Source organism: Pyrus communis, chromosome 2 (genome assembly GCF_963583255.1).
Source record: "Pyrus communis chromosome 2, drPyrComm1.1, whole genome shotgun sequence".
NCBI lineage: Eukaryota > Viridiplantae > Streptophyta > Magnoliopsida > Rosales > Rosaceae > Pyrus > Pyrus communis.
Genome location: NC_084804.1, coordinates 32,534,796 through 32,546,510, shown reverse-complemented (window position 1 = coordinate 32,546,510; position 11,715 = coordinate 32,534,796). Strand labels below are relative to the sequence as shown.

Genomic DNA, 11,715 nt, shown 5'->3' with positions numbered 1-11,715 from the left:
ACATATACTCTCTACGACTCAACTCGACTCAACTCGGCTCAACTCGACCCGACTCAACTCGACTAAATATGCTCTCAGACGAATGCGCAAAATCCCCTACAATATTTACATCTAACTGCAACATGCATCGCTGTTGAGTGCTGACAAATTAATCTCGCCAAAGGATGAATGTTCCCTGTAAATGTAAACGTAAGAAATTTCACAAGTTTTACCAACTCGCACCGAATTTCGCATCCATTAACGCTCCCAATCAGAAATATCCTGCATCAGGAAGCATGTTTAGGAAGTAGGAATGGAATTACAAATCATTTAAGCTATTCACTACACAAAACCGTATTACAAGACGACTTATGGGCAAGCCGCACGGACAATTGACCATTTGAGTAAACTTCGGGGCCGAAAAAAGGAGGTATTTTTACAATGTAGTAAGTACACATGACGTACTATAACTTGGGAGTTAGCGACATTAAACAAAATGATAGTTGTCGCTCAATCTAGTGCACAAACAAAAGTGACAATGAGGATTGATAGTTCTTAGAAGTAGAGGTACCAAAGTATATGCAAGGCATTAAACAAAAAACTTCAAGAATGTAACTTGGATCAATTTCAATTGAGAAAACACATCTATCAACACAAATCATGGAAAAAAGGCAACTTGGATCAATTTCAATTGAGAAAACACATCTCTCAACACAAATCATGGAAAAAAGGCCGTTGGTTCGGAACCAGGTAGGGTGAGGGGTTGACAGTAGAGTTAGAAAATCCAACAAGATATTAATCAAATCAAATGCCTAGGAAAGTACTCACCTGTTCCAATTTTAAGCAGTTCACTCCAACATCAATACCCATATCCATTACGATGTCCTCATTTTCAACCTCGGCATCAGTGAATGTGAGGGCCCGTTGTAGCCTCCTAGGAGAAAACACTTCAACCTCAACTGCATATGTGGCAGTCACTGGCCGATGATCAGAAAGTTTAAGTTCAGCCCTTCTATAACTCAGTAATCTCATTGCTCGTCCATATGAAAGAATGCGGTCACACCTGAGAAATACAGTCACACTAAGGTCAATTCTGTTCAAGGAACCGATAAAAATAAAAGAAGCACCTTATATTGCAACGAACATGAAAATAATTGTTAAGACATAAATTCATGAGGATATGAAACTTCACCCCCAATGTTCATGGGCAATAAACTACGTAATAATTTCACATATTTAAATAAGCTCCAGAACTATAAGAATCCGTGTGAGGCCTCACAAATACTCATATTTGTTTAGATTTGAGGAAACAAGTTATTCAACACAAAACCTACCACCCATAGGTCAAAATCTTTAGAACAAACCAAAAACGTTGAAGATCTTTTAGCTATTACCATAGCAATAAAACTAATTAGTATAATATCTAGCACCATTTACAGGGGAAATCCACAAAAGATGAAAGTGTTACGCGTTGGTTATTGGAAAACCTACAAATATAAAAGATGCATAATCCATTTCTCAGTCTCCATACATAATTCAAGGGTATTCAATGTACAAACATGTCTTCTGTAGTTGTAATAGATTACTGTCTTTTGGCACTGTCATCAAAGCTTATGAATGTCGAATGTCATTAAACTTCTTTAGAGATATTATTAAAGATATTATGAAACTTCTTTAATATAAATAGGACACAAATGTCGAATGTCATTTCACTCTCTTTGGTTGACAAAGAGGGTTCCTTAAATATTGTATAAATTCTAACACCTATATTACAATAACTGGATAATCATACCAAAACAAAAAATAAAAATCAAATCAGCCTTTACAAAAGAGTGGTCGACATGTATTGTGCAAAGCACTCATTGAAACAAAACAAGCAAAAAAGTAAGTCAACAAATAAAAAACCAGAAATGGAGATGAACAGAGGCCTACCATGCTGGAGTTCGCCTCCCGGTCTTTGCATCCTCCCCACAGTACTTCTCTGAATTGATCTCATACTTGTACGTTGGTGGAAAATTTAGAACACCCTCTGACCATCCATCAAATGCACGGCCTTTTTTAAGCTGTTTTGCAAGCTGTCAAGATAAACATAAATGTGACTAGTAGCTAAGTTTGGAATCGCACTTAACTTCACTGAAAGGCTAAAGTTCGATCAATTAAGAAAAAAATTTCACTGGAGGAATCTCACAAAAATGTTCCAGTCAAGTCAATAGACTTTTTAAAAGCAGAGATGCTGTACAGTTCAACACACGACTCTTTTAATGGAATGGATAAACCATCAATCATACACATGAGGGTTATATGTTTTAAGATGCTCAAATTATTGGCTTCAGAATTTCGATTTTACATTTATGAATTTGTTCCGTGTTTCTATCTTGTTACATCTTGCATCTTAAAAAAATCTACAATCCAAATACATTATCTAAAAGACCCAACTGCCTAGAATCAGTAAGCATGAATTAGCGAGCAACAAAAGCAGGCTACATAACATCAGTAAAAATTCTTAGTAAATCAAATGAAAGTTCAAGATATTCAGGGACACATTATAAAAATAAAAATAAATCAAAACAGCAAACTGTCTTAAGAAAATTACAAAAACATACCTGGTCCTTCTCAACCAACGTGGACCACGCCTTTTGGGAGATAAGATCTCGTGTTTTCTCATATGACAAATTAAGACGATAATTTAGATCACCCATCCAAATTATTCTTCTGCAGGAAAAGGAAATATTTTTATTGTTATTTCTTCAAGAGGGGTAAATATATCCTTAAAACACTATTAAATTGAAGTAATAGTATAGTTGAAAGTTAAACTAATTTTTCACATCGGTTGAAGTAGATGTGAAGCCAAGATTTGCAACTTCCTACACCAGATTAATTTATAACTTACGTAGTTATATAATTTTTCTGGCATGAGATGGTAGGATATAGGAAAACCTCTTGTAGACTATTACTTCAAATAATGTTACTGTTATAACTGAATAATTTTTCCAAGATAATTTGATGATTAATGAACAATAATTTCATCCAGAAAAGATTTCAATTTAGAAGACAAATAAAGAAAAAAATATGAGCATATATTATCTCCAAAGAAAGCATATTGTAGTTTAGATGCAATGTACTTACTCATGGTCATAGATAGTTTTGGGAAGCCCAATACCAGAAAATGTACGAAAGTGAGTTCTCCGATGTATTTCTTGCACATCAGCATTTCTTTTTATTTCATCCGCCTCTTTCTCACCTGCTGTCAGGTGAGTGCACACAAAACAAAAAAGTGTCTGATACACAGACATGCTGACAGATATAGATCCCTGAAAAAATTGAATAACTGTCTAACAATCAAATAAATGACAAGAAAACTAATCCGACAATTGTTAACATTACTTCATAAGGGCACTTTCTAATGTAGAATACGAAGGCATGAAACATGAAGAAACAAGACCTAGCAGTGGATTATTTCCAGAATATGTACTACTTTATCCGTATTTGAGCAAAATCAACAAGCAGGTGTGTGATGAAAAACGTTTATGCCATAGCCATAGAACAAGGGTGGTTGAGAAAATGGGAGCATTCGACTAGAAGTAATATGAGGAGAGGATAAATAATTAAGGGATAAATTCTAAGACAAAGGTTGCAACAGTAGAAACTATGGGGAGAGAGTTGTTCGAGATAGTTTTGATCACATGTAATATGAACAAGTCTGTTAATAAGTGTATTGCTTGAGACGGTTTTGATCACATGTAATATGAACAGATCTGTTAACAAAGTGTAATGCTTCAATGAACGAAGAAAATTTTAAAGGAAGGAAGATATAATAGAGATGGATCATATGGAATAAAGAGATCATTAAGAACCTACAGAAATGGACCCTCAACATTAGATGGGTTGGAAATTTCAACGTGTAGGAACATGACAGGATTGTCCAGTGAAGTGGCAAAAAAAGTGTTGCAGTGACACCATAATATGGAAACATAAAAAAATTTCTTAAACCTTAGAAGTAGACCTAGTAATGATTAATCAACAGAAAATGTACATTTGATTTCCAAATTAGATAAATGGATCCACTCTATTGCTTATCCATAATTGAACAATATAGACAGACATCAATAGCATATTAGATATTACAGGTGGAAGCAAAGTGAGGAAACAACAAAAGTGCTCTAATTTCTACCGATGGTTTGTACAAGTTATCAGCTATGTGAATGAATACGTCATAAGATCCGTTCACAGAATTATGTTAGCAGAAATAAAGAAAAAAACTGTGAGACTATCAAATAGTTATTGACAAAGACAAGAAGCATATGTTAATGTTTGTCACCAGTTACAATGCTCATAGTGATGAAAAAAGAATTTAGAAAAATGGAGATAGGAATTTGTAGAAAAGAAACAAACCTTGTTACCAATGTATCCCATAACACCAACACCAACAGTAGACACCTTAACGTTCTGAATATGTTTACGCAACCTCCTACGAACCCATACAGTTAGGAAAACCCCGACCATCTGCTTGCTTACAATCCTTACATAGGATGATCTTCTTTTTCGTTTCATGAGAGATTCAAGATCAACCTCTGCAAGCAATGCTATTTCTGATGGCACATCATTAACAGTTGACTTGAAAGAATTGTATGTTTTCAAAGATTTTGGGGATTTGAAAGACTTCATTGTTCGAAGGGAATTCCGTCTTTCTAGTAAGTGCTGAGATAGCAAGTTTAATGGAGGCTCCGGCCAGCTCAAACCAATCCTTTCAGATCCACTAAGCATTCTGGTTAACTTGCCATTAAATTGGACACCAGAAGTTGCTTCATCATCTAATGAACAATCATCTGTCCGAAGGCTATATAACCTATCCAATCTCTTTGCAGGATAACTTTGCCTCAGTAAATCCTGTCCGGTTGGCATGCCTGGTTTGCTATTATCAGTAAATTCTTGAACTTGAGAACCAATATTCACTATTTCATTTGTGACTGATATACCCTTGCTGTCACCAGAATTTATGGTTTCGTCATCCAATGGATGGACTTCTTCACCAATATCACTATCACTTTCAAGTAGGATCTCCTCTTCTATATCAGGGATGTCATCAGCTGGCTTAAACTTTGATGGAGATGGAGGATCACTGAAGGATTTAACCTTGCTCATCGCAGGTCGAACTCTATCCAGTGTTTCACGAATAATGTTTTCCCACTTAGTAATTGGGCGGCTATCTTCGGCGCCAAAGATATTCCCAGCATTTAATGGTACAATCTCCTGAAGACTGAAAACAAAAAACAAAAAAGTTCACACTTCTAAGATTTACTCTTGACCATGAACAATAGATTCAGATAATACAGATCAAAGTGGTAGAGGGTATTAAAAAGGACAGAATTTTGATCTTACACCAAAAACTAATACCAGTACAAGTGATGCAACTCTATTTTGATAGCACTTGTTTATCTATAACTATCGTATTTTCAGTAGCAGTATCATTCACATGATAAACAGATTGTGACAGAAACAGCAAAGATCCCTAAATGCAAAATCAGTGAATCAAGGAAAAAATGGAAGGAGAAACGCTTACCCAATCACATAGAAATCAGCTGGCTCATTGACATCTAACCAACAATCAATGTCCAGGTCATCGGGTGGAATTTGTCCTCCAACATTCCATGTTGTAGCAAATACTCTGGAAACACCAAAAGTAAGAAAGATCAGAAGTTAAAGGGAAGGCCTGATAAACCACGCAGTGATTGTAGTGAATTATACTTTAACGTCACAAAAACCAATGGGAATCAACCTGAATTCCTTTGTGTTTATATACTGTGTCCTCAAAGTCTCTGACATTCGTCTTCGTGCCCTTGGAAGATCGTCTGCATAACCAAAAAACAAGAAGCAAAATACAATCATGAAAATAATTAGCGAAAAGCAGTAACTGGAACTGGGATATCCCGTAGCACAAAGTAAAATAATATAAGGCACAGGAGACTCAAATCAGAAGTTAGAACACTGGAAATGCATATGACCTTTGAGACTAAACAATGCTACAAAAGATCTAACGGACATTGATAAAACATCAGAATCAAATTATTCACTACCCTCTTCATTGCAAACCTTTTAAGCTCAGTACAAAATAGTGAAATCCTTTTTAACTCAAACAGATGCAGAGAACCGTGTTTTCAGTCATCAGTAATCATCAAAAGTAAAAAAGAAAGCATAAAAACTCGAGGACGGTAAAAAAATTGATATTTAAGAAGCATGAAGAATAAAATCTGGTTAAGGCATAATATTACCAATGGCATCATCACTCTCAGTCTCATCTTCTTTGATATCTTTAAACCTCGAATCTCTTCCCCGTTGATAAAACTCTGCAAAACCCATTTTACAGTCAGCCTAAAACCCCAAAAGGGTATTCTAAAAACACAAAATTGAGCTCAAATTCCACAAGAGATACAGTAAAATTCCCATAATATTCAAACCAAAAAATAACCCATTTTCCAGATTCCAATTTAAACACAAACGCATCATAGAAAACATAAAAATTGTCTGTACTGGGTTGAAAGAGAAGAAGAAGAAGAAGAAGAAAGGACAGCCACCTTGGGTGTCGGAGTCGGCGTCACAGTCGTCTTCGTCCTCCGTGTCGGCGCTGTAATCGGAATCTTTGGCGGGGATGTTGAGCCACTTGCGCATGACGACTCTTGGCCAGAAGAGCTGTATGCAGGACCAATAATCCAAACAACACATGATTTCAGCCCAACTCCTCTGCACATTTCTCTCATTTTTTCCCATAATTAACACCCAACTTAAACGAAATGAAAAACACATGTCCCCTCCTACCCTATCCATATAAATATATATATATATATATATATTATATAATATATGTGTATGTGTGTGTGTGTGTGTTTACAGAGAGAGAGAGAGAGAGAGTACCTGCCGTGGGTTCTTGGAGCTAGGCTTCATCTGAGAATGTGAATGCATGGTCGGAGAACATAACAATTAACAAGAAGAAGAAGAAGAATGAAGTATTCAGGCTTGGAGGAACAAAAAAATTGCTTAAAATTGTGAAAACAGAAGAGATGATCGTAAATGAAGAACAAAGACTAAAGCAGCGCCACAACAGTTGGAAAAATATACAGTTCGGAGGTTGGACTCGTAAATTTCCTGATTTGACTTTCAAGTTTTTATATTTGAAAGACAGAACTACCAAGCACTATTGCCTGGCCCTGCATGCGCCAACCATCTTTTTTTAAAGCATGCATTAATGTTAATGGGATTAAAATGTACAAGTAGTCTTGTGGCTCTATCTTGTAACTTGTAAGTGTAACCAAACCAATATAATTACATGCGTACAACATAATTACAACTTAATATTGTAGTTTAGTGATATATTTTTTAAGTTGTAAACGAGATGTATCAGATTCGATATCTCTAATTAACCTATTTAGCTACTAATTGTGTTCTTAGCCACCTCATTTCATGTCACTAATGTCAATAACTCGTGATGTTATTTTGTGGAGTGAAACTAAAACAGCACTAGCTAGACTCTAACAAGAACACAGGACAAAGTAGGATTGAGAGAGAGAGAGAGAGAGAGAGAGAGAGAGAGCAAATGGTATAAAAGATCCATCACATTTGTTTCCAACCAAAATCCAAAATCCAAAATCCACCCATCACATTTGTTTCCAACCAAAATTCAAAATCCAAAATCCAATCCAATCCAATCCATTGGTTTCATTATGGCCTCTCCATTTGTTCCTGTCCATTGGTTTCCTTTTGGTCCCTTTTAGTTGAATTGACTATTAACATTTGAGCTTCTAGACTAAGAGAAGAGAGCCTATGTTTCCAAAAAAGATAAAAAAAAAAAAAAAAAAGGAAAAGAGAAGAGACCCTACGCATCTACACAAATTGAAAGATAATAATTTTCTCCGTTTGTTCCTGTCCATTGGTTTCATTTTGGTCCCTTTTAGTTGAATTGACTAATAACATTTGAGCTTCTAGACTAAGAGAAGAGACCCTATGTTTCCCAAAAAAATAAAAAAAGACAAGAGACCCATCTACACAAATTGAAAGATAATAATATAGACAAGAAAATGATTTTTGCACGCTTCCTTTTTTTTTTTTTTTTTTTTTTTTCTTTTTGGGGTGCATATCTTTATTTAATTTTGTTCTTTTATATTTTTTCTAATTTATCAATCTATTAATAATTGTCTTGTGTTGACCAATTAAGTAGTGCGGTGCCACCAAACCAAATGATGGCATTCGCAGCACAATAGCACATGCCGCCGGCGGACCTAGTCCTTGTGGGTTACATAACCAAATAAATGAAATGATTAGATTTCTGTAGATGGATTTTCAAGTATATCCAGCAATGTAGAAGAAATATAAAATATTCTGCCAAATCACTTTGCGCAAGTCATTATTTGTCTATAAATTTGAGGAGTCGTCGAGAAAACAAATCGCAATTTTCTATTCGATACTTTGTTATGTTATGCAATGTACCATGTATGGTAGACTATTCTGGTGGCCAGGTCAACCGTCAATCTTTAACCCGAATTCCACAATGAAACGATGAAGAAGGCAAAGAAATATTTTCTTATTAATGATTACCAATAAAGTTTTTCTTGTGCCGTTTTTTCTACACATTAAATTTATTTAAAACTTAAGATGATTCGATGATTCGTGTGTTGATTCAAAAAGCGCTTGCACAAAATCTTCATTGTTCAATTTTCTCCTATGTTTTGCCGTAAAGAGGATGAGGTAGCAACCGATTGTCTACTTTTGGGTTGTACACTTTGCCAACGAGATATGGTTTGAGAAACCTCTTGACTTTATTTAGGGGTGGTTTTGATTCGAAACTCGTCGTGAAAATGGATTTTTGAAATAGTCATAGATTTTTTTGGCCCAATTTCGAACTGAAAATTTTGAGATCCTGAAAAATACTGAAACTTATTTTGGTTTCTAGTCGGTTCGGTAAAGTGCGTTGGTGGCGATGACTGAAATTTGATGACGATAGTGATTGATTTGTAGTTGTGGTGGCGATGACTGAAATTTGGTGGTGGCAATGATTGCTTTGTAGTTGTGGTGGCGAGAGGAGGGATAGAAGGAGGAATTTGCTGAACTGAGAAAGAAAGGGGGAGAGAGAGAGAAAGAGAGAAAGATAGGATCTGCATAATTTAGATTGTTTATATTAAAATGATGATGAGAGATTGAGCAGATCGTGGTGCTGTGGTGGCTCGTGGTGCGACATAGAGATGGAGATGGAGGGCGAAGATATAGGTCGTGAGATCGTGGTGGTGGTTTGCTGGATGGTGGAGATGAAGATAAAGGGTAGAGATGAAGACAGATGAAAAGAGACTCGATCTGCAATTGTGGTGGCTTGTAGGTCGTCGTACGAGAGAAAGAGAGAGAGAAAGAGAGATGGTGGACATGGGGCTCGTGGGCTGTGTGGTGGCTTGGTGGATGGCGAAGATGGAGATGGATGGCGGAGATGGAGAGAGATGGAGAAGAGACTTGATTGACGGTTGAAATGAATGGAACGAAGTGAATGTCGGCTAGGGTTTTAAAGGGTATGCTAAGTTGAATAATTAATAGTTATTAAATAACATATTAGGACGTGTTTGTTTAGCCTCACTGACTGGACTAGCTTAGCCAGGATTACTAGTCCATGTTTGGTGCGAGCATGGACTAAGTTTAATAGGACTAAGTTGGACTCGTGTGGACTAAAGGCCTCACTAAGGCCATCTCCAACCGAATGAGGGCTAGATGGCTCCCTTTAGCCCTATAGCCCTCCAAGAAATTAATATTTTAATGAATAGTGTCAAGCCATATTTCTTACCATCTCCAACTGAGGGGGTCAAATGGCCATAGGCCAAACATAGCCTTGTGACAAAAAACGATCTCCAACTGAGGGGGTTAAAGGGCCATAGGCCAAACATAATTTATTATTTTAATTGAATTAATATGGTTACTTAAATTAAATTACCTCAATAATTTTTCGAGATGTAATCTCAATAATTTTTCGGATAGGATTTCGAGTGACACATGTCACTAAAGTGAGTAACTCTCTAGATTTCTTGTCGATATGTAATCTTAATAATTTTTCGGATAGGATTTCAAGTGCCACATGTCGAGATGTAATTGGTTGTGCGAATTTAAGATAGGATTTTTATCTTCGTGGCACTTCTTATCTTCAGCTTCCAATGTCCATAAATAGGATGGATATTAAGCTATAATTCACACACATTCATTTTTGCCTCTCCAATATATCTTTCAATTCAAGTTTGTAATGAATTTCAACTTTGGATCCTCTTCGCATTCCAACTAAGGGCCCTCATCCAATTCTGAATTGGAAGATAAGTGAGCGTAGATGAGACAAGAAGAAGAGGAGTCCAATGAAGAAGATAAAGCATGGCGCAACACAACGTATATGGTAGAAATGGTTGGGGTCATGGCGTGTGAGCCAACTGAAGAACAACCTCAATGGGGTCGCTCTAGTACTGGTTGCTCTTACAAACCACGAAATAGAGTGATGGTGCATGAGACTCTGATGAACAACTACTTCAACCCTAACTTGGTGTACACAAAAGAGGATTTCAGATGTCGCTTCCGAATGAGGTGTCATGTTTTCGAGCGTTTACTTCATGATGTCCAACATGTCAATCTATACTTTCGACAGAAGCTGGACAGAGCAGGCCACCCTGGTTTCTCACCTCATCAAAAGGTTACTATTGCACTCCGAATGCTGGCTTATGCCTCCCCAGCTGATGTGATGGATGATACATATGATATGTTTGAGTCTACATGCCTTGACAATCTTACTGAATTCTGTCACACAGTTGTTCAAATTTACAAAGAGTAGTACCTTCGTGAACCAAATCAAGCAGATCTAGATCGACTCATTCGCAAAGTTGAATACCGTAGCTTTCCGGGCGTGATAGGTTCATTAGATTGCATGCATTGGCAGTGGAAGAATTGTCCCACTGGATAACAATGAGGCTTTAGCGGAAGATCGAGAAAGCCAACTATTGTGTTAGAGGCAGTTGCCTTGTTTGACACATGGATTTGGCATGCTTTCTTTAGAGTCCCAGGATCCCAAAATGACATTACAGTACTTGGATGTTCACCCCTCTTCAATAACCTGATAGAGGGTAAATCATCTTAGCTTGACTACTACATCAACGTGCGTCAGTACAATATGAGGTATTACTTGGCACAAGTCATCTACCCAAAGTGGGCGACCCTTGTCTAAGTAATTGCAAACCCTGTGGATGACGCCTAAATGTGGTTTACCTTAAACCAACAGGCATACCAGAAAGATGTTGAGAGAGCTTTTGGTATTCTACAAGCACGGTGGAAGATAATTAAGGAATCGGTAAGAGGGTGGAGTCAAGATAAATTGAACTCCACCATGATGTCGTGCATCATATTACACAACATGATTGTGGAGGATGAGCTAGATGGCTATATTGATGAAGAGTCTGATGACGACCAAGATGATCCAAACAGGTCAATTAGGGCTCATGCAAAAATATATGATGAGCCTAATTTGCCTTTGGATCCAAGAATTGGTAATATCTCTTTAAATGAGTACATGAGGCACCATAGGATCAGGGCCGGCCCTGAGGGTAGCCGAGGTAGGCAGTCGCCTAAGGCCCCCAATTTGAGGAGGGGCCCAAATTTTTGTATACATCCTATTTTTAAAATATAAACAAAGAAAATAGAAACATCACAATTATCTCGTTGGTGCAGTGGAAATGG

The 11,715-nt window shown here is 36.9% G+C and overlaps 2 protein-coding genes across 4 annotated transcripts; one reads left to right on the top strand and one right to left on the bottom strand.

Annotated features, from left to right (window-relative positions):
* Positions 1 to 7,347, bottom strand: LOC137726176 (type IV inositol polyphosphate 5-phosphatase 3-like). 3 transcript variants are annotated; one of them, XM_068465057.1, is made up of 11 exons: positions 6,889 to 7,347; positions 6,552 to 6,717; positions 6,249 to 6,323; positions 5,756 to 5,828; positions 5,540 to 5,644; positions 4,372 to 5,236; positions 3,106 to 3,290; positions 2,583 to 2,691; positions 1,912 to 2,054; positions 808 to 1,042; positions 1 to 261 (listed from the first exon to the last, which is right to left on the bottom strand). In XM_068465057.1, the coding sequence occupies exons 1-11, from the start codon at positions 6,934 to 6,936 to the stop codon at positions 238 to 240; spliced, it is 2,028 nt and encodes a 675-aa protein (XP_068321158.1). In that variant the 5' UTR covers positions 6,937 to 7,347; the 3' UTR covers positions 1 to 237. The 3 variants fall into 3 exon arrangements, with proteins under 3 accessions (XP_068321158.1, XP_068321159.1, XP_068321157.1); XM_068465058.1 differs by having other exon boundaries at positions 6,552 to 6,666; positions 6,889 to 7,346; XM_068465056.1 differs by lacking the exon at positions 6,889 to 7,347 and having other exon boundaries at positions 6,552 to 6,780.
* A 2,977-nt stretch (positions 7,348 to 10,324) lies between these two features.
* On the top strand, positions 10,325 to 10,816 carry LOC137725070 (uncharacterized). The gene has a single exon (XM_068463676.1). The coding sequence runs from the start codon at positions 10,325 to 10,327 to the stop codon at positions 10,814 to 10,816; it is 492 nt and encodes a 163-aa protein (XP_068319777.1).
* The last annotated feature ends 899 nt before the right edge of the window (positions 10,817 to 11,715 follow it).

Coding starts and splice junctions, on each gene's coding strand:
- LOC137726176 (XM_068465056.1), bottom strand. CDS start 6,780: ATGTGTTTTTCATTTCGTTTAAGTTGGGTGTTAATTATGGGAAAAAAT. Junction 6,324..6,551: donor CGCCGACTCCGACACCCAAG/GTGGCTGTCCTT, acceptor TGGGTTTTGCAG/AGTTTTATCAACGGGGAAGA. Junction 5,645..5,755: donor ATAAACACAAAGGAATTCAG/GTTGATTCCCAT, acceptor TGGTGTTTCCAG/AGTATTTGCTACAACATGGA.
- LOC137725070 (XM_068463676.1), top strand. CDS start 10,325: ATGAGACAAGAAGAAGAGGAGTCCAATGAAGAAGATAAAGCATGGCGC.